Here is a 23,021-nt window from a genome sequence, read left to right on the forward strand (position 1 = left end):
TCTTTGTTTTGTCTCTTTCTCTAAGGAAAGCTACCTGCACTCAGTTATTCTCCTCAGGGATTACCTCAAATTTCTAGCAAGTTTGCAAACACAGCTTGTGTCATGTCACCGTGTATTTGACATTGAAATTGCAGGTTTTGTAAAGGTTTATTAGCTTGAATACCATCTGACTAAATCGCCCAAACTCTTCTTGCGAATGACGCAGCCTCAGCAATTGAAAACCACTCACATGAGACCAGTTTTAATAGAACCACCAGCAGATGTTTGTTTCCTAGGCTTGAAGCTGTTCTGCATCAGGATGGATTTGAATAATTCTGTCCTTCCAGAAGGCATTAAGGAGAATTATATTTTGGAGCAATAACTATTAACATGATCAGTGTCGACTTTGTCTAAGTGCTATACTGTTCCTTTTAACTTGTCCTTATTTCTTGCCTTCGTTCGTGTCAGCACCTTTAAAAATATGCCTAAAATTTGTTATGCTGCACAAGGTTCTTTCAACAGGCAAAATAAGTGAATTTTACCACCTCTTACTACAGTCAGTAGAACATGGTATTATTTGCTTTGCAGTTGCAGGTGGACAACAGTTAGGGTTCAGAATCTCATGCTAATGCCACTGTGGCATTTTAAATACTCTTGTGCACTTTAAACCAAAACATCTATGTTGTTACAGGCTCCATTTACAGAATCTGCTCTAACTCAAGAATTACTGGCATTGGATTTTATCTCTAGGTGTCACGAGTCCCATACAATGACTGAAGCATGATTCCCTCACTGGTATCACGAAGCATGCAGTGAAGTAGCTGCAAAGGGCCATGAGGTTTGCTTTCACCTGTCTCACTTTGTCCCTTTTTGTCTCCCTGGTAGGAACTGTATTCTAAAGCTTCCCATGCTTTAGCAGAGTTAGTGAATGAGCTGTTTCTTCAAACACTGCCTGTTGTTACCGGCCTCTCTGTAAGAGAATGTGAACTTCTGAAAGAGGACTGGCAGGAGAATGTGGTCCCTCAGCTGGAAAAGTGGGACAGCCACCGCCAGAAACGCTGGAAGCTTTTCCAGGAACAGCTACTGCAAGAAAAAAAGGTAGGAACATGGGACATTAGGGTCTAAAAATGGAATATGGAAAGAAATAAATACACAGACCAGAACCATGGATGGGCAGTTTGAGCTGCTATAAGGAGTGAATATATATGCTGTGCGTGTAGACTCTCATGGAAGAGTCAGAGAGTAATTACTGAACATCTGTCCACAGTGTTTGACAGCTTTGTCAGCACATAAACATTTTTTGGCAAGTCTTCTGTCTGATTCCCCAGTGTCCTCAACTCTTGAACATCTACAGAAGCAGTTCAAAAAAAACCAACCTTCATCAGTTTACAGAAAAGGAGGCATTACATGATTCTTATGTACGTACATCTTAATTATTTCTATGTATTAATACTATAATTACTAGAAACATACGATACACATTCTACATAAAACGCTCTTTAACTCTGATGAGGTGAAGATACACGTCCATGTTTCTTATTCTGTTTGTGACCAGCACATAGAGTGCAGTAAGATAAGAGAAAAGCAACAGAGTGAGACAAGAGAAAAGCAACAGAAATAAATCAATGTTAGGGCTGCTCTGCTCTGATCCTTCCACAAACCCATTGAATGTCAGACATTGCTCAGGGCCGGAGAGGATGTAGTTTAACTAGTAGATGGATGTAGTTTAACTGTAGAGGATATAGATCTCAAGTTTAGAGCTTATTCCAAAGACTCTGTATGCATTCTTCCAGTACTATCATTGGACACAGTACGTACAAAGATTGAGTGGAGGAACTAAGACCCTAGGATTGTTTCTCAAGGGATTAAAAGGATTAGTTCAGCTCCAGCAGCCGGCTGATGGAGAACAGTTCCTTGGACAGCACTGTATGATTAATGCATTGTATTTGAATTCAGATGTTCCAATAATGTCCGAGCATAGGATAGTTAGATTTAAAAGCTGATTTTCTATATTTTCAGTGTACTGTAGCATTCATAATATAAAGCAGATGGCTTCCTAACTGGGCAAAAAAAAAAAAAGAGAGAGTTTACTGACATCATTAACAGTAATTACTGAGCTATAAAGGAATTCATCTAAATAAGTACATAGCCTTCACATTGGTCTCTGGGTCACCAGCAGTGTAGCTGGGCATTCTTCAACATAAGAATTGCGTGATCAACAGGTAGGGCTTTCCTAAGGATAAGTGATTCTGTGCAATAAATCTCTAGGAGAGAGTTTCTCCTACTGGGAAAATGTATGACTCTTCAAGAAGAGTTTAAATGTTTAAATAGGTAGTTTTTTTTCACTTACACATGTGGTTTTTGAACTAAACTGGAAGAAAGACTGCTCTATCTCTAAAGAGGGAAACAGCTACCCCTATCAAGGCTAGGTTGGCATATTTTCCTGTATAAGCTAGTGTGTCACACAAATAACAATATTACATTTAAATGCAAAATGCATTTCTTGACTCTTTCCTAGTATTAACACAGCTACATGTACATTTAAATAGTGAGCTGACACCCATATCCTACTGAAAAAAGCACTTGGTTTCCACCTTTATAAGAGGAGGGATCAAACACTTGTGACAGGTGATTATGACATTTGGGAGATTCCACAGATGTTGCAGTGCTGATGACTAAAGGTCCATAAATCAATATTTATATTGACAGGCCTTTTAATTTATCAAGCATTTTCCAGCAAGAAATATGTCTCTCATTTGCCTTTTGACAAATATACTACAGTAAAGAATTGCATAGTCTTTACAGCCTTAGGAAGCCTAGCACCAGAAGGGTTTTCACCAGATTATTTAAGCTTTCCAAGGTGGCTCAAAAAGAGATTTTTCCCATTTACCTGAACTGTATTTGTGTCTTTATGCATTTATACATATCTGGAATATGATGACCTTTGGGGAAACAGAATCTCTTTTATGCATGAAAATTAAAATTGAGTTTCATATTTAACTTCTACCTTATAAGCTTCAGAATGTGAGCGAGGCAAACAGAAATAATTGACTAATGAAAATAAATCATGAACATTTTCCCACATATCTCCTGCCTCATGATTTCCCTGGAAGAGCACTGCCATCTGTTACTCAGAGTAGGCTGCTGCAGTAGGGTAGCTACTTGCTTGGCATTCAGTATGCATCACACACCATCTACAGGCTGTTAGAAAGAAATTGCTTTCCTTCGATTTCCTGAAGAATCTGTGCTAAAAATGTCAGAGAGCTTCACAAGAAAGTGAGCTTACTTGGATCTAATTTACTGTTGTATCTGAGATCTAACTCAAAGTATTTTATGGGTTTCATTACCTACCAAAGGCATATTCCACATATTTATTGCCAAAGAATAATGCTTAATGTTAGCTCTGCTCCAGAAGATCTTATAATGGACTTGTTGCCAGGAGACAAAACACTGAGAAACTTACAGAGACAAAATGGGGTGAGGAGTTTTTCATCCATTCCCACATCATTGCTTGGCACCCACAGAGGCCAATCAGCAGCTGCTTATTAGCTTTGACATGGGGTGCTTTTTATTGCTTTCTCTTTGTTTTTCAGATACTAATTTATTTCATAGTGATAGGAATGGCTTATCTTTTCAAATAGCCAAACATTCCGTGGAGCTTTACTTCCCCGTTTAACATTATTTTGGCCTGGGTTTTACTGCAGCTTAGGAATCAGAGACCCTAGCTGTCCTCCAGACACTGACTGTGCAGCATGGTCATTTTCTCCATTCTTTACTAATCTATCATTCTTTAACAGTATTTTGGAATCACACTGTAGTGGACAATTGCTGGGATGGGAAGGGAAGTGGTGGGGGATGCCAGGTCAGGGGAGCTGAGAGCTGCCTTATGCCACAGTCAGCCCAGGCCCAGGCTGACTTTCTGGGGGCCATTTTGATGTCAGCCCACTCAGTGCTGACAACACCAAGACATAGAGGTGTAGAGGAAAAAACACAGCTCAGGTACAGGAATCCTGTCTAAAAGTGCTGGATCTCAAAGCAATGTAAAGATAAAGAAAGCTTTGAAAGGCTGCTGGCAACTTATCCTGGTGCTGGAAGAGCAGTGCAGCGCATCAAATCACCTTTTTACAGAATCACAGAATGGCCAGAGTTGGAAGGGACCTCAAGGATGATGAACCTGCAACCCCCCCTGCGACAGGCAGGGTCACAAAACTCCCCATTTAAATACTAGCCCAGGCTGCCCAGGGCCCCATCCAACCTGGCCTTGAACTCCTCTAGGGGCGAGGCATCACCTTTTATTCTTGCTTGATGAAATAGTTGTCTCTGTTTTGCTACTTACTAGTCAGAAGCCAGCAGCCTCAAATTAAGATTCCCTGGGGATCTTCGGTGTAGCATGTGTGCATGCATGTGTTATTTTTTTTTGCTGTTTTGGGGATAGAAAATACCTAGCCCTCTAGGTCCATCCCATTTTGCAGCTGAAGTGTTAATAAAGAATATACTATTTTCTTCTTGCTCCCAATTAGTCACAGAATCACAAAATTGTAGGAGTTGGAATGGACCTCTGGAGATCACCTAGTCCAAACCCCTGCTAAAGCAGGTTCCCTACAGTAGCTCACACAAGTGGGTTTTCAATACCCACAGAGAAGGAGACTCCACCACCTCTCTGAGCAACCTGCACTCTGTCACCTTCACAGTAAAGTTCTTTCTCATGTTCAGGTGGCACTTCCTGCATTTCGGTTTGTGCCCCTACTCCCTTGTTCTGTCACCTGACAGCGCTGAAAGGAGTCCAGTCTCATCCAGTTGACTCTTGCCCATTAGATATAGGGCACAGTGCTGGCTCATGGTGAACAATTTCCTAGTGACCTTTAGAGGCAAAACACTGATTTAGTATTTGGTTCAGATCTCAAATCTTCCTTATTTACCATCTCTACTTAAATATGTAATAACTGTTCTCAGACTACTTACTAGCTAATGCACTTCTTTTAAGTTCAATAATTGTGCATAGGGGATACTTTTTGTTGTATTCTAGGCTTTCTATTGATCTCAGAGAGGGTGAAGAGGTAATTTTTGCATACAGCCTATGTTAGATGCAGTCTCAGTTAGAAGGTGACTCATTCTTTCCCTTTATAAGAAAGTCTAAATTCTCCATTGCGGAACTATTCTATTTCTTTTGCAATTCCTACTATAGTCCCTGTCTTTGTTATCTATCATTCTGAGTGCCTTTTTTGGATAGGATGTAACACCAGCAGCAGAGGTGTTACATTTTTGTTTCTTGTTTCTTGACTGCAATATTGTATCATCTACAAATCCTGAAAACCTCTCCTGTCTTATGTTACTTGGGAACCTACCTCTGTACACTGTTGGAGAGCAGCTGGGAGGACAGGCCCTCAAGAACAACAGCTGTATGAATAAGCAAGTCTCTAAAAACAGTGGGAAGCCACATCTGAGCCATAGGCAGTCTCTTATTGAATACACTCCTACAGAAAGTTAAGAAGTCTTTTTCAGCCCTCTTTTAAATACTGAAAGAGACAATAAAACACATGGTCTGCTGACTCAGGTTGGTTAACCAAAACTTTAATGGACATCTGCAGAGAGGTGTGAAGCACTAGGAAACTATATCCACAGAGCTGCTAAAGGGAAATACTAATACAGCTATTATTTTGAGGAAATATTTTATATCTGTCGTTATGATACCTGGAGACATGGTAGACCTCAATGTGTCACTTGCAGTATGCAGTCAGAGATGACATTGTGCTTGAATGCTCTTTGATTTTAAGAATGACTCTGGCTCAAATTAGCTGAGGTCTCACTTCCTGTGCACATCTTGCAGCTGCTTGTGAGAGCAACCAGGAGTACTCTGCACTTCTGTGCAACCTTCTGTGCTGTGTCTTTCATGGTCTTTCCATCTGTAATACAGACTGCCAGCCTATCCTTCTCAGGCGTCTTGCACAGGAGAATGTGCTCTGGTAAGGTTTTCTACATGGAGAGGGTTCAGTTGTATGTGCTGCTGAGTATGGTGCAGAAAATGCACTATCCAGGAACAAAACACATTTTTCTTTTAAAGCCAGAGAATATCTGGTTTCTGATGTTCTGCACTTCCCTGGGGAGTTAATTCTGTGTTCACACATCAAGCCTCTCCTGCACACGTTAGTGCTTCCCAAGGAAAAGACTATCTAATCCAATATGAAGGCTCAGGACCATTCCTAATTTCTTGCACTAAGAGGGGCTGCAATTACACACCTATTTTTTTGCTACACATATTGATCTGATGAAATCTTGCTGTCTACAATAATATAAAATTTACTCTCTCATGTTGTGCGTGAGGCTGGGACATGAAGTGAAGCTGTCAGAGAGCTTGAGTATTATACTTAATTTAGGGCTCTGCGTATGTCTGCAAGTTACCTGCTTACACTCAGCTGCCAGCTTAGCCTGAAATATACTCTTCATCTCACAGTAATGGAGTTTGGACCTTACAGTCATTTCATCTTACGGCTTATTATTCATTAAATTCTGGCAATACAATAAACAAAATCTAAGTCTATATCTCCAAAAGTTTAGTCCAACGAAAAGTCCATCAAAACATTTCAAGATTCTTTGATTAAATGTCACCTTGAAGGAGCTGTAAACGTACAGTCAAAAAACCTAATCACAAAATCTCTATTTCTTTTTTCATTGTGTAATATACACGAAAGTGTGGTGGAGGATGATTATCATTATTTTGTTGGGTTAAAGTAAAAACTACGTTTGTACTAATGAAAAAAAGTCAAACAAAAAGCCCAGTGCAACTTACTGATAAGAGCTGATGCAAAATGTTGTGCCACATTGTTCTTTTTCCATTGTTCCTCTATTGCTGAAATGGGAAAATCTGTAGGAGAAAGGGAAAGAGGGGATTACTATTTTAACAAAAATAAAAATAAACCCCTGATCCATCCTATGGGGATCAAAGTGATGAAAATGAGAGTATCTTAAGATTGCGATTTTTTCTCCTGCTTTTAGCTATGGATAAATGAATATGCTCTCGCTTCTGTGATGCAAAAGCACCTGTCTGAGAAACAAGAAAAAATAATGCAAGGCGTTGTGAGCAGACTGGGCTGCCTCAGTGATGAGTAAGTACAATGTTATCAGTAAGCAGTGTGGTAAATCTGCAGTGCCGCAAATGCAGATGAACACCCGGGTATGTTGTGTTGCAGAAAGCAGTGCTGAGGGATTCTAAGCATCCTCAAACAGAGAGACAGTTACTGTACGTTTCAATCTTCATTAGTACAAAAACTTTTAAAAAGAATGAAGACCACCGACTCTTTATAAGTCTAAAGTCTTCTTTGATTAGTCAATTGGTATGCATTCTGAGTGTCTATTGCTATGTTTGTGAGAATTCCTGATCTTCAACTAGCTTCACCTTGCTCTCTGTATATCACATTGGAGTAATATCCTTCAGCATAAAATGTTCAGACTGGCACCATTCAGCTCTATCTTTGCTTTCTACTATTAAAATACAATGGAAGTGACTCCTCTCTTGCATTCTCTGTCTGTCCTCACTAATGAAACTTCCAGTTTTATCTTATCTTTGTTCAACTAAAAGTCTCCTTAAGAGACACCTTCTCAAAATAAATTCTGTGTTATCTGCCTTGTTTTGATTAAGATGCCAAATGACTTCATTCACCATGGTATGTACCCACATTACCATAGATCAATGTATTTAAACACTTGGCTACCTGGAATATTAGTATTACTCCCACTGCATTCCTTTATTTTGTCTGTACTTTTCAATTCAACCTTCTGTTTTCATATTCTCTGACTTTGACATTTCCCACAGTTCGATATCTGGACATCTCATAGTGCCTTACAATTACACAAGTTAGATACAGACACAAACCCACTCTGAAGAGTATCATCCCAAATGCGCACAGAGCAGATTTCACTTGCTTTGTTCATAATCTTGAAAGTGTGTTCACTTGTTCTAGCCCTGCCTGTGCTGCCAGCTAACACTAGCTTCTTCGGCATCTCAGCTTCAGAGTGTGCTTCCTTGCTAATCCAAGGCATGCTCTCCTGCATTTTCTTCAGCTTGAACTTCCCTGCAGTTCTGATTACATTCTCTTTTCATCTTATTTCAAGTCTCCTATGAAAAAAGAGTAATTATAATTGATTATATATCTTTTTTCTTCCTATTTTTATTATAATTTAATTTCAGCATAATAGAATTAGAGGTTTATCATAGCAATATCCATTCTCTATATCTGAGAAACATTCTAACGCATGCTTTGTGGGAGTGAACAGTAACTGTCGTCTTTGAGCAATGACTTTCCTGACCACAGGTGTGCAAAATCAGCAAGCAGCCTAGTCTAGTGATTTTTAATGGTCTTTTTTGTAGGTCTGTTAACTACATATTGCAAAAACAGCGGCTCTTGTTGTGTTCAGTATGGAGAAGATTAACTCTTCGAAGCATTGGAATGGCAGCTTTGACTCGCATGAGGATGTCCAGAAAGAAGAGCTTGCTGCAGGAGCTGAGAGAGCAACACATGCTGCAGAAGGGCTCCTCAGCCTGTCAAGATGAAGATCAGTGGCAGTTACAGAAGGCAGTGGTAGGTACAGTATCCTGGAGGGTTTTGTCCGGAGTTCTTAAATGCCATTATCTGGCATTAGAAGTAGCCACAGATCTTAAATATAGAAACATTCATGTTCCAAATAGAGAGAAAAAATCCTGTCAAAAATGCACCCCTCTTGACACAGAAGGTACTTAAGTATTCCTTTCTAGTTTGGGCAGACATTTGAAATTCTCTAATACTTCATGCACAGTGTATAATTGACTCTATGCAAGTTACTGCTCTATGGTAAGAGAAACTCCTACTAACTCTTCTGGAGATCTTAATATGTGCTTGAAAATTCCTTTCTTGAATGTCAGAAGAAATTATCTATTTCCTTCAACAGGCCTAGCAAGTTTTTATGTACTGTTGTTATTTTTCATTCTGGTTAATACTAGATGTTGTTGGTTATTCACTTACCTACAGTGGGTACTTAAATAGAACAACACTGTGTTGCTGAAGTCAACATCAGAGGACCCTTCCCAGCAGGCATCAGTATTAACCCCTGCTCAGTTCATTGTTGCTGCCAGTCTGGATTGAACCCATCCAATACTTTGTGTCTCTGTGCTCCATGTCATCACTGTGTGATCAGTGCAAAGAGAATATTCTGCATGCCTCTAATTCTAATTGTCTTGACATGAACCATAATTCTCCACTTTGGAGAGGATTAAGGAAATTCTGTCCCTGTTAAGTGTGAAAATCTCAAAATATCATTAACCTTTAGAAGAAGTAAAATACAGTGAAATACAAATGCATAAGACATCATTCCTCTTGTTTCTGTATTTATGTTCTTTCCATTGTTCCAACTCATTTAGATCCCACAGGGACAAGAATTGATGCAATCACCATGTTCCCTAGCAAAAATGAAATGCCCCCAGATACTCCTGCTCTTTTGGACTCTATCCATTACAGCCTCTTTCCAAGGCCAGCTAAGACCAGTCTTACAAGGAAATGCTTAAATATATGCATATAATATCTTTGCTGCCAAAGGAGTAGAGTCTATATATGGAACTGTCAGAGAGAAAACAAATGTTAGGAACAACCTCCAAAACTAAAACTGATATATAAGAAGTTAAAGAAGAGGTTAGTTTGCAGATACTCAACCAGAGTTATGGACATACTGTATTATTTTAAGTAAATCTAATTTAATCTTATGCTTAAATTAATGTGAGAGTATTATGTTAGTCTATTTATTTCATAACATGACATTTCAGTCTTTTTTAAAAAAGAAAAACTGTTTAAAAGACTTTATGGCTGACTTAGAAATGTCAAAAACGTGCCTGAGCTCTAAATAAAGACATCAAAATAACCAGCAATAATAGGGACATCATTACTTTCCACAGATGAATGTGGGCATAGCAGGTTCTTTTCCTGCTTGCAATTTTTATTTACAAGAGGGAATTAAATAGGAACTTTTAAATTCCTCAAAATAATTTAATTTTATTTAGTCTTAAATGAGAATATTAGTATAAGAGGGAAATCTGCAACTCAATAGAAGGCAGTCTGTGGAAGACTGTAATACACATGGGAAAGAAAGAATAGGTGCTGGTGAGTGTGTCCTCTTGTGTGCTGAACAGAGCTTAGAGTGAAAGTGGATTTGAAAAGTAGCATAGAAAATAGTGGCAAGGATGGTTGAAAGAGGTTAAGAGACTAGAACTCCTCAGCCTAAAAGAAATGTGAGTGTAATTGGTATTAAAACTGGCATACAGTTGTTTCTGATGTCTTTTTTTCTGATGAAAGAACATGAGAACACCAAGCAAAGCTACTAGATTCCTACTCGAAAGCCACTTGATTTTTTCAAAATGAAAGAATATGTTGCTAAGCTGCAGAATTCATCATGAGGATACTACAGGTGCCAAGAGAGCCAATGGTCTCTTCTTGCTATTAAGTACTTAGCACGAATATACTTACTTTTTCTCAAAATTGTATGAGAAGCATAACTGTGTGCTTGCCTTGTTCCTGTGCTATTTATCAAGGTATTCACAAATGTCCCTTCCTGCAGTCAGGGTATTTGAGCTTGACTGTTCTTGCATAGAAGTAAGACCAAGTGTAAAAGTACGAATATGAAAACTGGAATACATCACTTGGATATGAATGCTGGGACAGGATACTGCACTTATTGTACAGAGGCAATAACCTTGGTGCCAAAACAAATATATTAAGTTACTGAGTATAAAATTATGCTGGAAATTAGATTAAGGATTAAAACAGTGATATTCTGAGTGGCTGGCTAAAGTTGTGAGTGGCAGTGCTTGCTATCATCTTGTCTAATTACCAGGAGTCTCATATTCTGGAAGAGGAAGAGAAACTTGAGGAAGAAACACAGCAAAACCATTTAGAATTTCACCAGCAGTTAGTAACAGAAATCCAAGAAGCTCTTCAGTTTCTTCAGCAACACATGGAGAAAGTGATTGGGCGGACGTTGCTGCAACATGCCAGACAGGAAGCTGCAAAAGAGAGCTCAGATGATGAGCAGGAGTTCAAGGTATGGAAGTGTTCAGTAGCAGCTTTCTTAAAAAATTGAGTTCTGCTTGGATAAATTGGAGGGCAACTCCAAATAACCATTACCTTATGTCTAAAAGATCAGCAGGACAGCTGATTCTGTTTTAAAACTGAAGATAACTTGCAAACTATTTAAAGACTTAACCTATGTCGAAGTACAATATTTTCTAGTGACTCACTATAGCTGTCAAAAGAGCTTTTACTAAACCAAACCCCAGAACATTAAAACACTGAGAAGGTTTTTGATGATAGAAAATCACAAAAATGAGAAAGAAATGGAGATGACAATCTATTCACAAAGATTTTAGAGTTAATGAATAGCATGCAGCTTAACAGCTTGATTCATAGATTAATAAAATGAAACTTAATTCATAAATCAATAAAATCATTGCAAATATTTGAATTTTCCACATAAAGAAAAATTGTGTTAGATTTACACAAAAAATGATTTACTTTGCTGATAGTTGGGTTTACAGGCAAAGAGGGCTGTGAAGATTGAACAGTTACAAAGATAGTCCCTTCTCACACATGGGTGAGGCACATTAGGGTGAGGCCAGGCTCTTCTCAGTGGTGTCTAGTTATAGGACAAGGAGCAATAACCTAATATTTGAACACAGGAAGTTCCATACAAACATGCAGAAAAACTTCAGAATGGTAAGGGTGATGGAGTCTGGAACAGTTTGCCCAGAGAGGTTGTGGAGTCTTCTATGAAGAAACTCAAGACTTGTCTGGATGACCTAGTCTGGACCTACCTGTGCAACCTATTGTAGGGAACCTGCTTTAGAAGGGGGGTTGGACTTCATGTCTCTTGAGGTTCCTTCAAACCCTCGAAATTCTGTGATTAGAAAGATTGTGCTGTAATTTTTCATGTTCCAGCATATCAGTTTGTCACATTTTTAAAGCACAAAATCTACAATGTTGTGTGCGCATACAATATTAATTTTGGTCTTCAGTTTTAGACAGAACAAAACACCTAGTTTTTTACTTAGAAAATGAATTGTTATTTCTAATATGTAATACAGGAGAAACTGGTAGAAGCTGCTGTAGAAAGTGTATATGGTACCAGCAGTAATATCAATAGACTGGTAGAAAACTACTATCAGCAAGTTGGAAAAATCACAGAAGACTATGAAGGGAAAAAACTTCAGCAATTGAAATCCTTGCAAGGTATGTATGATATTGACAGCTATAAAACATTGTTGTGTTGGATTTTTTTAACAAATACTGTTAGAGTGAAAAGAGTGTATGACTGGAGGCTGCAAAGTAGATCTTCCTCTTAGAAGGGGTGAGATCTGTGTTTGCAGTTCCTGGCAGACAGCTGGTTTCTCTGAGATGTTTGCCTTCAATTTTAAGAAGAAGGCTCTTATATTCATTTCTTTTATGACTCAATAAAATACTATTCTCTCTGAAATAGAGAAGATTCATGGGAGGATACAGGAAAAAGCCAATCATTCCCATCCTGAATATGAGCTACTGCATTGTTTCTTGCTGTCAACCGTAACACTTTCAAAGTCTCTAAAACTGCTGGTGAGGTTTATGAACTCCTGGATCCCACAGATATACAGACACTTTTTCCTGGAATTATTTCTAATTGTTCAGTCCCTTTCAGACAGAAATGAAAGCAAGCTGTGATTATTGATTTCTTCTCCAAACTCTCTCCTCTCCTCTGGATGAAGACTGTTGGTATTAAATGAAGTTAGTAAGTTAGTAGAATGACAGAAGCTTCTAAGTATTTGTGACACGTGGAGTGGATGAATGAAAGCTGTTTTCTAAAACCTAAGTTAAAAATTTTAAGTAGGACTGAGTATTTAACCAAAGAAGAGGATTTCTGAAGAGGAACAAACCTATCCACATACTTTGGTAGGAAGGATTTCTGAGCTCCTGTTTATAGCTAACTGGTTATAGGAGGTTGAATCTGTTTTGCAGATTCATGGCCTGTCATAGACCTTGAAGCCTTAAAATTGGAAGCTGAAGTAACAGGCAGAATTTGTGCAGGGATGTTTGATGGCCTGTGTTTTAGACATTGGCAGCCAGCAGTCAGTTATTCGTGTTCTCACTACGTCTCTCTAAAGATCTCTTTGACCTTGATTTAGCTGACTACAAACAGTCTAAAATTCTTTTGATTTGGGTTGGTTGCACCTCTCCTACGAAGAAAGGCTAAGGGAGTTGGGCTAGTTTAGCTTGGTTCTTCTCCCCAGAGAAGGCTTTGGGGAGACCTCATTGTGGCCTTGCAGTACTTGAAGGGAGCTTACAAGCAGGAGAGGGACCAACTTTTTGCATGGTCTGATATCAACAGGACAAGGGAAAATTGCTTTAAACTGAAAAGGATAGACTTAGGTTATATGTTAGGAAGAAATTTTTTATTCAGAGGGTAGTAAGATGCTGGAACAGGTTGCCCAGAGAGGTTGTGGATGCGCCATCTCTGGAGGCATTCAAGGCAAGGTTGGATGGGGCCCTGGGCAGCCTGATCTAGTCTTTGGCAACCAGCCTATGGCAGGGAGGTTGGAACTAGATGATCTTCAAGGTCCCCTCCAACCTAAGCATTCTGTGATAAGCAGGAATTAAAACCGAAGCCCACTGCTAAGCACTTCTCTGAATGCAAGTGAGCTGAGATGCCACTGTCATTACATGCATGACTGTTTTTTTTCATTGATGTTTTCATATTGCTGTCAACTAGTCTCCCAAATAGTCTGAAAGACCTGGAATACTGGTCAGTAGAGACACAGAGAGCCTTCTGATCACCACTCTATATCATTTTTTCTCCTAGTGTTTGTGTGGATATATCGTTTCAATGAATTGGCATTCCGTGAGCTATGAGAAAGAAAATTACGTGTGTAAGCAGCTACTGAAAGAGCACATTTTCTTTTTAACTGAAGAAAAATAAATTTCTCTCTCCTGCAGTGTAAGCCTGCAGGCATGAGGAAAGATGAGAGTATTTATGTTGGGAATAAACACAGGAGCGTTTGAGATTTTGTGGCCTGAGAGAAACTAAGGTGAAACTGAAAGCTCAAATGAACTAATACAGTGAAAAATATTGCAAAGATATATGTGCATGGTCTAACATGGCCATGTTTTTCAGTAACAGCAAGTAACTACTTCTGCTTTGTTGGTACTTCACGTATTAGGAGAGAGAAATAGGTCTAAGAAGAGCACTTGGTGCTCTAGTACATATAAGTCCTTTTATAACCTAAGTCAAAATTTGTGACGCAGGCCCCATATCTTCCCTCTTCAGCTGTTGTATTGCCCCCAGAAACACTGAAATTTTCCTCTGTGATTCTTAACAGCCAGAAGCTCTGCCCCTGGGCTAAGCCCTGTCAGCCAGCCAGGAGACAGGACATACCTGTTTCTTTACTTTTAGAAGGGCCTGTTCTGTTAGATGATTTCCCAGCATGATTGCTACACAGGGAGAGAGCGGTTCCCCTCACCAAATACACTATCAGCCTCAGAGGTGCCTGCCAACCTCTCCCAGCGTTCAGAACAAGTCATATGCTCCCCAAATGAATGTTAAGTAGCTTAATTTGTTATGTATACCCATCCATTTCTCTCCTTGTTTTAGAAAAATGCAGTGGTCCACAACAGTGTGTATGAGGAAAGCATATCCAGCAAATTGCTACCAGGCAGGACTTTGAAGGCAAGGCTCAAGACCCCGCTCAGCAGCTAAAGAAATTACTTACAGAATGTGAGCATCAGCAGAAGTACTGAAATTACTTCACCTTCAAATGAAGGGAAGTGCAGTGTTAAGCATTCTTAAGCCTCAGAGTAATTGAGAGTTTTTTTATCTGGCAATGTTTTCATAAAATTTCTCCTTCAAATTCTGTGTGAATCACTTAGCCTAGTGGGAGAAGCAGATAAGAATGGGAATTCACTGACGTTACCATCTCAGCTAAACAATGCACAACCTCATGTCTGATGATACAACAAATCACAGTGGCAGAGCAAGCATGTGTAATAAGTGCTTGAGATCTTTAGAGAGCGATGACTTTGGAAAGGCTACCTAGAACAGGGATTAATTTGTACTGATGAAAAACATGGATCATCTGGTTGCCAGAACTCAAAGCAGAGTTTGTAATTGTGAGCAGAAGATTTTACAAAAATGTTATTTCAGTAGAAAGAAGTGAAAGGTACAGACTTAGGAAGAAAGAAGAGAATGAACAAGCACTGAAAGAAAAACAGACCAAAGGCATCCTGAATATATCATCCGCAGTCCACCAAAGGTAAGACCAAGCAGAAGCACTGCTGGCTGTTTAAATGTTTTGACTTTAGCAGATTTATATCACTGTCTAGTTGAATAAGTAAGTGTTTTAGATTTACGTTTAATATTTAGTCTTCGGTGGAAAAGAAGCATCTGTTGCCAAATTTTTCTACCCGTTGATCTCAAAGAATTGCTTTCTTATTAAATAGAACTTTTGGTACTCATTAATTACAGTCTGAAGAACTATGTAGAGACAGTTTGGAAGGACAGAATGAAAAGCAATGCCAAAACATACACCAAATTTTAAAAGAAATTCAGTGTAAATGTGGAATGGGAATTGCTGTTGTCCAATTCATTATATTCCATCTTTTCTGCTTTAAATATAAAAAGTACATATTAATTTGCTGTTGAGTAAATATATACCATAATGAAGATAACATTTTTGAAGGATGAATAATATTCAAAATGGCAAGAGGATTTCATTGAATGCCTTTGATGATTGAGATTGTTTGCACAAAATTTAGGCTTGAAAGCCTCAGATGTTAATTAGATAAAAATCATTTTTAATATATTATTGATTTTATGGAATTTAGACTGGACAAAAAGCACTGTAAATCCAAAGAATTAATTGTCATAAAAATCTATATTATAAAGGTATAAGTTTGCAGGTCTTGCAAAATGATGTGCACATAATATATATTTCGTAATTAATTTATTTCTTTATTCTTCATTATTATCCAAAGTAACACTGCATGTGCAATTTTAACATTGTAAAGTGGTTAATTCATTTTTAAACATTCTGCTACTTTCTGTTTTTCATCCTTATTTGAATTAGTATAGAAATAAACTCATCTAGGAAAGGGCTTCAGAAAATACGTTAGATGCCCATCATTTATTCTGACACATACATTCCCTTCTAGCTGTTTTAATTTTTTCATCCATAATCTATTCTACTAGTTCAAAATAAAATACAATTACATTGGACAGCATTCAGTTAGAAAATAGGGTATTAAAGATGCAACTATTTTGCATCTAAAGTTGATCTCATAACTACTAGTCAAAACTCAGTTTCATGTTGCCATTATGATTTTTTTTAGGAAATCCCAAGTTCTTTCAGGACGTTAAATCAATGACAGAATTTCCATTATCTAATTCCTTTTATACTCAGTGGAAATTTTTATTTGCTGTTGCCTTTGGAAGGTTGTGAGTGTGAGTTCAAAGAGCAAATTTTGTAAGCTAACCTTCTGTAAGCGTTGACCGTTACAGCAGAAACTGCATTATGTGGAGATGTCAGATACAATTTGTGTTATCTCCTTCCCCAAGGAATGAGATGAGTGATTGACAGTTTTGCTTCAAGGTAGGCCAGGCAAGAGAGCAGGAGACTTACAGATTTAGCAAAGTTGCAGCCATTCAGATTATACTATATTAATCTTTTACCAGCAAAATAAAACAAGAGAAAAATATTGCTGTCAATGCTCTCAACACCAGGTTTCTAATTATCATGTTTCTGGCTCAGTGTCAACCTGATACTAAAAAGCTCTGAATGAAATGGCTAATTCTTAATCCCTTATCCTCACACCTGATCCTCTAACAGCTTGCCTCTTTGGCATGCAGAGAGCAAAACTAACTTGATTCATTGCAGAAAACTTGGAATGGTTTTGAGAAAAGACTTCAAAATTAGAGCTGAGCTCCAGGCATGGACAAACCGAAATGCTGTAGTTCCAGCTTTAGAAAGGAGCTTGTGTACTGTGGTGACCCAAGGCAGGTTGTTAAAATAAGGAAAACTAATTAAAAAATCTACAGCAAAATTATTTCTTACAGCAGAAACTGGATGATATTGATAGCTGATACTGCTAATGAGCCTTTCTACAAAATCTTCTGATTGCACTTCACTAGCATTGTATTCCTCTCTTGAATTGAGGGAAACTGCTTTAGCAGGGGGTTGGACTAGATGATCTCCAGAAGTCTTTTCCAACCCCTATGATTTTGTGATCCTGAACAACGTGGGTACTTTCATATTTCCCTCTACCAGAATGGTGCTGCAGCAAAAGAAGGTTCTGACTCAGTTTGAACTACACCAACAAATTCGTCTGGAGTTTCTGAAACAGAAGCTGCTGGGATTGCATCACCTAGAAAGTGAGATGGAGAAGCAGCTGAAGGTAAATCAGGATAAAACGACTCACCAACCTGAATCAGTCAGAGACAAAGCATCTGTTGTTCCACTCATTGGTTGACAGGTTGTAAGGGTGTTTTTGCTGCCCCAATTGAGATTAGTGCAGAGATTCACCGTTGAAGCTCAGGAACCAGTAACACAGGCAGGCAGTTAACAGCCTGAAACCATGTCCCACAAAGAGAACCTGGGAAATGAGGGACATATTATATTCTTTATCTTACTTGTTGACGGTTCTGCATCATGTCCATTGCAAGTTCAGGCTTATTTTTTGGTTATTTGAACATCTCTGTCTAATCAAATGGAGTCTATTCAACCTCCTTACTAGTACATCAGCATACTTGAGTTCACAGCCAAGACAAGGCGGGACAAGCCCAAATGCCACATATATGTGACTAGCCAGGCTTCACAGCACATCTCCTGCTCTTCATCAGATGCTCTCAGCATGTTTGTGTCAAGTGCTGTTAAAGGGAAGTCATACCATATTGTTTCCCATGCTTCTGCAATAACATGAATGTTTTTGTCACACCATGTGTAAGGTAACACAGCCCAGAATCAAACCATTTTGTGTTAACTGACTGCTGCTTTATCCTCATGTGCAGGAAGCAGAATGGGACTTCATTACTGAGTTGGCTGCACTGGCTCGAGTTCCTGTCACTGTGAAGAAACAGCTGTCCAAAAAAAGCAAGCCAGCAGGTTGGTACAATCCAGGAGTCTTAAAAAAACATAGTTCCAATTACTCTGTTCAGTATGGTGCAATGTGTCACAACAGAGTTTTGGGGAAATATTTTTTTTTCATCAGATGAAGTAATTGGGATATAGAAAAAAAGTACAGTGAGCTTCTGCGGTCATCCAGCTTGCTGGTGGCTGAATTACAAATAAATGTGTCTGTTCCCATTCCAAAGCTGCCCTTTAACCAATAGGTATCGTGAGCTAAGGCTTTACCTTGCACAAACTCAATTTACATCATAATACATCATAAAGATGATGTACTTTAAAAAGGACTGTGTTCACCTTGTTCGCTACATTTTTGGGAGGAGAGCAGGGCTGAATCGCTCAGCTTTCATTCACTTGGTAGAATGGAAGAATCAGCCTTCCCACACACATACTCAAAAGTAAAATCTTATTTAATTGGGAAACTTGAAATATTCATGTGCATCTACTGCACTTTTAGCAGATTAGACTTATCCGTTATTCAAGAGACGCTTTCAGTGGTTGCCCCTCATAGAAACTTAAATCAGTGTGCAGCAAATTTGAAAGTCGAAGTCCACTCTGTCAACATTTACAGTAGAAAAGGCCCACATAAAGTGGGGTGATTTTTTTGCCATAATAATTTATCTATGTGAAGTGTTACTATGTTAGAAATTACTGTAGAGGTTTTTTTGTTTGTTTGTTTGTTTTGTTTTGCTTTTAGTTTTTTGGTTTTTGTTTTTTGTTTGTTGGGGTTTTTTTGTGCTAGAGAATAATCTAAAAACACCTCTAATATCTGTGATTTTTTTTTTTTTAATTCATGTCTTTGGTAATTCAGGGAAAAAAACAAACTCAAACTCAAAAAGAGGGACTTCAAAGTCTCCAGAATTGGAAGACAAAGATGACTCTTGTGAAAATATTCAAAAGCCCCTCAGACTGAATTCCAGCTTGTGCAGGTACAGTAGAGGCTAAAAAAAATGCATTGTGAAAAAACTATTTACACAAAATAGTACAACATCTACTTTGTAAGCAGATATGCCAATCAAAACCAAAATACAACACCTACACTAGCAAATCTTCTTTAACACTTATTTCTCACACGTACTTGACCATTGTTTTTCTTTTATCCTTTTCTAAATTAGGAAAATCATCGGAGTTTGCTTGTCTGTGCTGTTACGGATCTTATCAATAACTTTGATTTTCAGCAGATAAATGAGAAATACTCTTTCCAAATTTCCTTTAATTAGTCTTTTAAAAACCTGAGTCACAGACAGCATAAATCAGCACAGACAATTGAACCCAATGATCTAAGTTGACTTGCAGCAACCAAAATATGCTCTGTGGTATTTAGGCTTTCAGCTACCACTTTATTTCTTCAACAAAGGCAAGCGCCAGTCTTTGGCTGATGAGGGTAGCAGTTCTAACAATGATTTTCTTGATAGATGTTTCAGTTGGCTTATGCTGGGATGCTAACTAGAGGAGAAGAAACGGCTACAAACCTGAAAGATGCCAGCTGATTACTACAGGCAGATCAAACCAGCCAGCTGGTCGCTGGGGCTTGATATATTGAGCAGAGAAAATCCTGTTGACAGGCAAAGCAAACAGTTAGTTCTCAGGAGCCACAGGCCTTTGGGGGAAAGTATTTATCCCCTGAGTGACCTCAGCCTGGGACTGAGTTCAGGAGATGGCTCCTTTCCCCGATGGCATCAACTCTTTTCACACACTCCTTTCCCACAGCCAACAAGGGATACGCGTGTAGGGAACAGGGACACTACAAAGGAACATTTATCTTAATGCAACTTTGTTTTGGCAGCCTCAACAGAGGCAGCTGAAACCAGCGAGTGCAGCAGTTATCATCATAGAGCAAGTGCTCTCAAAATGAATTTAGTTTAAGAGAGAACAGTAGCCTTTGAAAAACCTGGTCTACAATTTTGTTTTATTTCTCTCGTTTATTTCTTTCAGAGGGGGGTCAGAGAGGCCACACGAAGGGGAGACTGAACCAAGGAAAAACACAAAGATGCTAAAAAAAAGAGGCAACAGGTAGTCAAAGTATTTATATGAGCTGTCTGAACACAGAGTACCAAAGCATTCTTCTGGGAGATCTCAGCAGCTATAAATACTCACTGAGCTGGTTTACTGAGGAACAATGAAGAACATCAATAATAACCGAGAAATCTTCTTTAGCTACAGAGTGAGAATCAATCCCAACGTTCTCACTTAGCCTTGGCAAGGGGAAACAAAGAATTCTTTAAGCTCTTCCAGACGGTGTGGGAAACATGAAGGGGAGATAGTTTTAAATGAGGAATATACCTGAGGAAAATGCAGAACCAATCCACCCTAGACTGCTGAGGTCAGGACACCGCAGTAAGGTTTCATTGTAATGTTGATGTTTTGAGCCTGAAATGTGCTGGATTTGGTCTCAGTATTTGTGGTCACTGCTTTGGACAGCAGAAACAGATAGAAATTTGAAGACTACACAGAGACTTCAGGTTCTATTGGTAAATTGAAAGATTAAATCTGTCTTTCCCTTGTTATATTTTAATGCTTCCAAGGTAAGGTATGCTTTAAAATTTGTACAAAGATTTTTGTAAATCTATTTTCCTTTGTTTATCTCAGGTTTCTGATTATTATTTTTTAGTAAGACTGAGACAAATCTCACCTACTATTTCATTTTCTTGTATTTCATTTTATATTCTAATTCCTTAAGTAAACTCTTTTGTTTTCAGTGCACTTTGTTATTCTCATTACATTCCATATGGGAGTTTTTCTTGTCATGCAAAGCAGCTCTTTCTCCCTGGCTACGCAGAGCACCTGTATCTTGTAATAAATTGCCCTGCTTAAGTAGTCTTACAGCTTTTGTGAAATAGAACTTTTCTGTCTTCTTAAAATTAACATATATTTTCCTAACTAAAGGGCTGTCCTTTGGCACTTGATGTAAAATACTACATCAGCAAAGCAGTTTACCTCGGATAAAAGTGCCGCCACACAAATGACTTTACTGGGCACGTTACACACAATTGTTAAATTGTTAATTTTCACTTCAGTCATTATAAAAATCTTTTTCTCTACATTATACTACTTCAAGCATTAGATTCTGCTGTTTCAGCAATCATTTTCCATGGTCCCTCTGCCTTACCGATGGAGACATTTTAATTGCCTGTTTGATGTGATTTATCTTCAAATGGATGCAGCCTGTTTCCTTCTGTTTGAATACCATAATTCTTCAGTGTACTCTATACACATAGCAAGAAGGAAGCTTTTAATAATAGAGTTGATTATGTTGTGAAGATACCGTTTTAAACCATGCAGTGTAGCAGAGGCTCCAGTCGCAGGCAGAATGCAGCAGTCTACCAGGATGCACTGTTTGATTCATTTCACTAGGCAAGGCTTGAGTGGCTTTCTCGCTGTCTTATCCCAAAAGCAGGGCAGCAGTGCCCTCTCCCGGGCAGCCCGTGAGGTCTCTTCCCCTTGCTGTTGGAGGGCAGCAGTTGCTTGCCCAGGAGAGTCCCCATTCCACCTTCTTTCAGTCCCTGCAGGTGAGACCCAGCCAGCCAGGGCTGTGATTCTGCCTGCTTTCTGTCCTCGGCTTTCTGCAAACTGCCCTTTTTCCTATTCTCTCACCAAGGCACCTTTGCTTCATGACAAATAAAAATCAAGTGTTACTAACTTCAGTCATTTTGCATTACACCCCTGATTCATTGCCTTGGTAAAAGTCCTGTACAGATTTCATGCATGGCATGGCACTCCCATAGTTCTCCATAAGTGATGCGGGTGTTGAACAAGAAAGAGTATCATAGAATTATAGAATACCCCAAGTTGGAAGGGACTCATAAGGATCATCGAGTCTAACTCCTGGCTCCATGCAGGTCTCACAGTTTGTGACAGAGAATTTCATTTGGCCGAGAAACAAGCATAGCAACACCAAGTTGAGCTCACAGCAGTTCATTTAAGCTCCGCATATTATATTTTTCAACTTTAACCATTATTAATAGTCTTGAGCTGTCTCTAGATGCTGACGATCGTAGAATCATAGAATCAAAGAAGTTGGAAAAGAGCATTAAGATCATCAAGTCCAACCATCAACCCATCACTACCATATCCACTAAAGCACGTCCCTCGGTGCCATATCCACGTTTTTTGGACACGTCCAGAGACAGTGACTCCACCACCTCCCTGAGCAGCCTGTTCCAATGCCTCACTACTCTTTCAGGGAATAAATTTTTCCTAATATCCCACCTGAACCTCTCCAGGTGCAACTTAAAGCCATTACTCGTCAGGAGGAAAGTATCCGTGCCACCAACAGGTTATTCAAAGAGGATGCAGAAAAACTTCTTTACTTTGAGGGTGACTGCACTGAAACAGGCTGCCCGGAGAGCTTGTGGAGTCTCCTTCTCTGGAAACAGTCAAAAGCCACATGGTTGCTTTTCCTATGTAACCTACTTAGGGAACAGCATTAGCAGGGGGTTGGACTAGATGATTTCCATAGGTCCCTACAGGTCTATGATTCTGTTATATCCATCCTTGAAGAGTTTCAGCATTCAGCTAGACAAGGTCCTAAGCAACCAATTTTAACTTGGAAGTTAGCCCTGCTTGGAATAGGCTGGACTAGCTACATGAGTCTCAATGTGAGTCTCATGTACCTTCCTACTGATCTGTAACCGAGTTTTTTAGTGCTTTTTCTCCATTTTGTGTCTTTCCTGTGTTTAAGGGGCAGTAGAAATAGCTTGTGAGCCAGAGATTGTGCATGGAGAGTCTGTGGGAGATGGCTGAGCAGTTCTGCCAGCTGAGAGCAGTCTCCAGCACAATGGATGTCAGACAGGGGAAAATGGAAATACAGCTCAAAACACCTTCCTTGTAGTGTACAGCTCTTTTAGTTTATACAGAAAAGGCTCATAAGGAGCTTTGATCATGG

General features: G+C 39.0%; 1 protein-coding gene across 1 annotated transcript in view; it reads left to right on the plus strand.

The window, feature by feature from the left end:
* Positions 1-21,177, plus strand: part of LOC100549359 (ellis-van Creveld syndrome protein) — a 44,173-nt gene extending 22,996 nt beyond the window's left edge. The window contains exons 8-17 of the mRNA XM_010710429.3: positions 865-1,077; positions 6,973-7,082; positions 8,345-8,555; positions 10,834-11,040; positions 12,080-12,224; positions 15,163-15,271; positions 17,282-17,408; positions 18,022-18,115; positions 18,948-19,065; positions 20,072-21,177. Coding sequence (XP_010708731.1) covers positions 865-1,077; positions 6,973-7,082; positions 8,345-8,555; positions 10,834-11,040; positions 12,080-12,224; positions 15,163-15,271; positions 17,282-17,408; positions 18,022-18,115; positions 18,948-19,065; positions 20,072-20,153 — 1,416 coding nt within the window. The 3' untranslated portion in view covers positions 20,154-21,177. The remainder of the gene's footprint in view (positions 1-864; positions 1,078-6,972; positions 7,083-8,344; positions 8,556-10,833; positions 11,041-12,079; positions 12,225-15,162; positions 15,272-17,281; positions 17,409-18,021; positions 18,116-18,947; positions 19,066-20,071) is intronic.
* Positions 21,178-23,021: the final 1,844 nt, after the last annotated feature.

The sequence above is a fragment of the Meleagris gallopavo genome, chromosome 4 (assembly GCF_000146605.3).
Source record: "Meleagris gallopavo isolate NT-WF06-2002-E0010 breed Aviagen turkey brand Nicholas breeding stock chromosome 4, Turkey_5.1, whole genome shotgun sequence".
Lineage (NCBI taxonomy): Eukaryota > Metazoa > Chordata > Aves > Galliformes > Phasianidae > Meleagris > Meleagris gallopavo.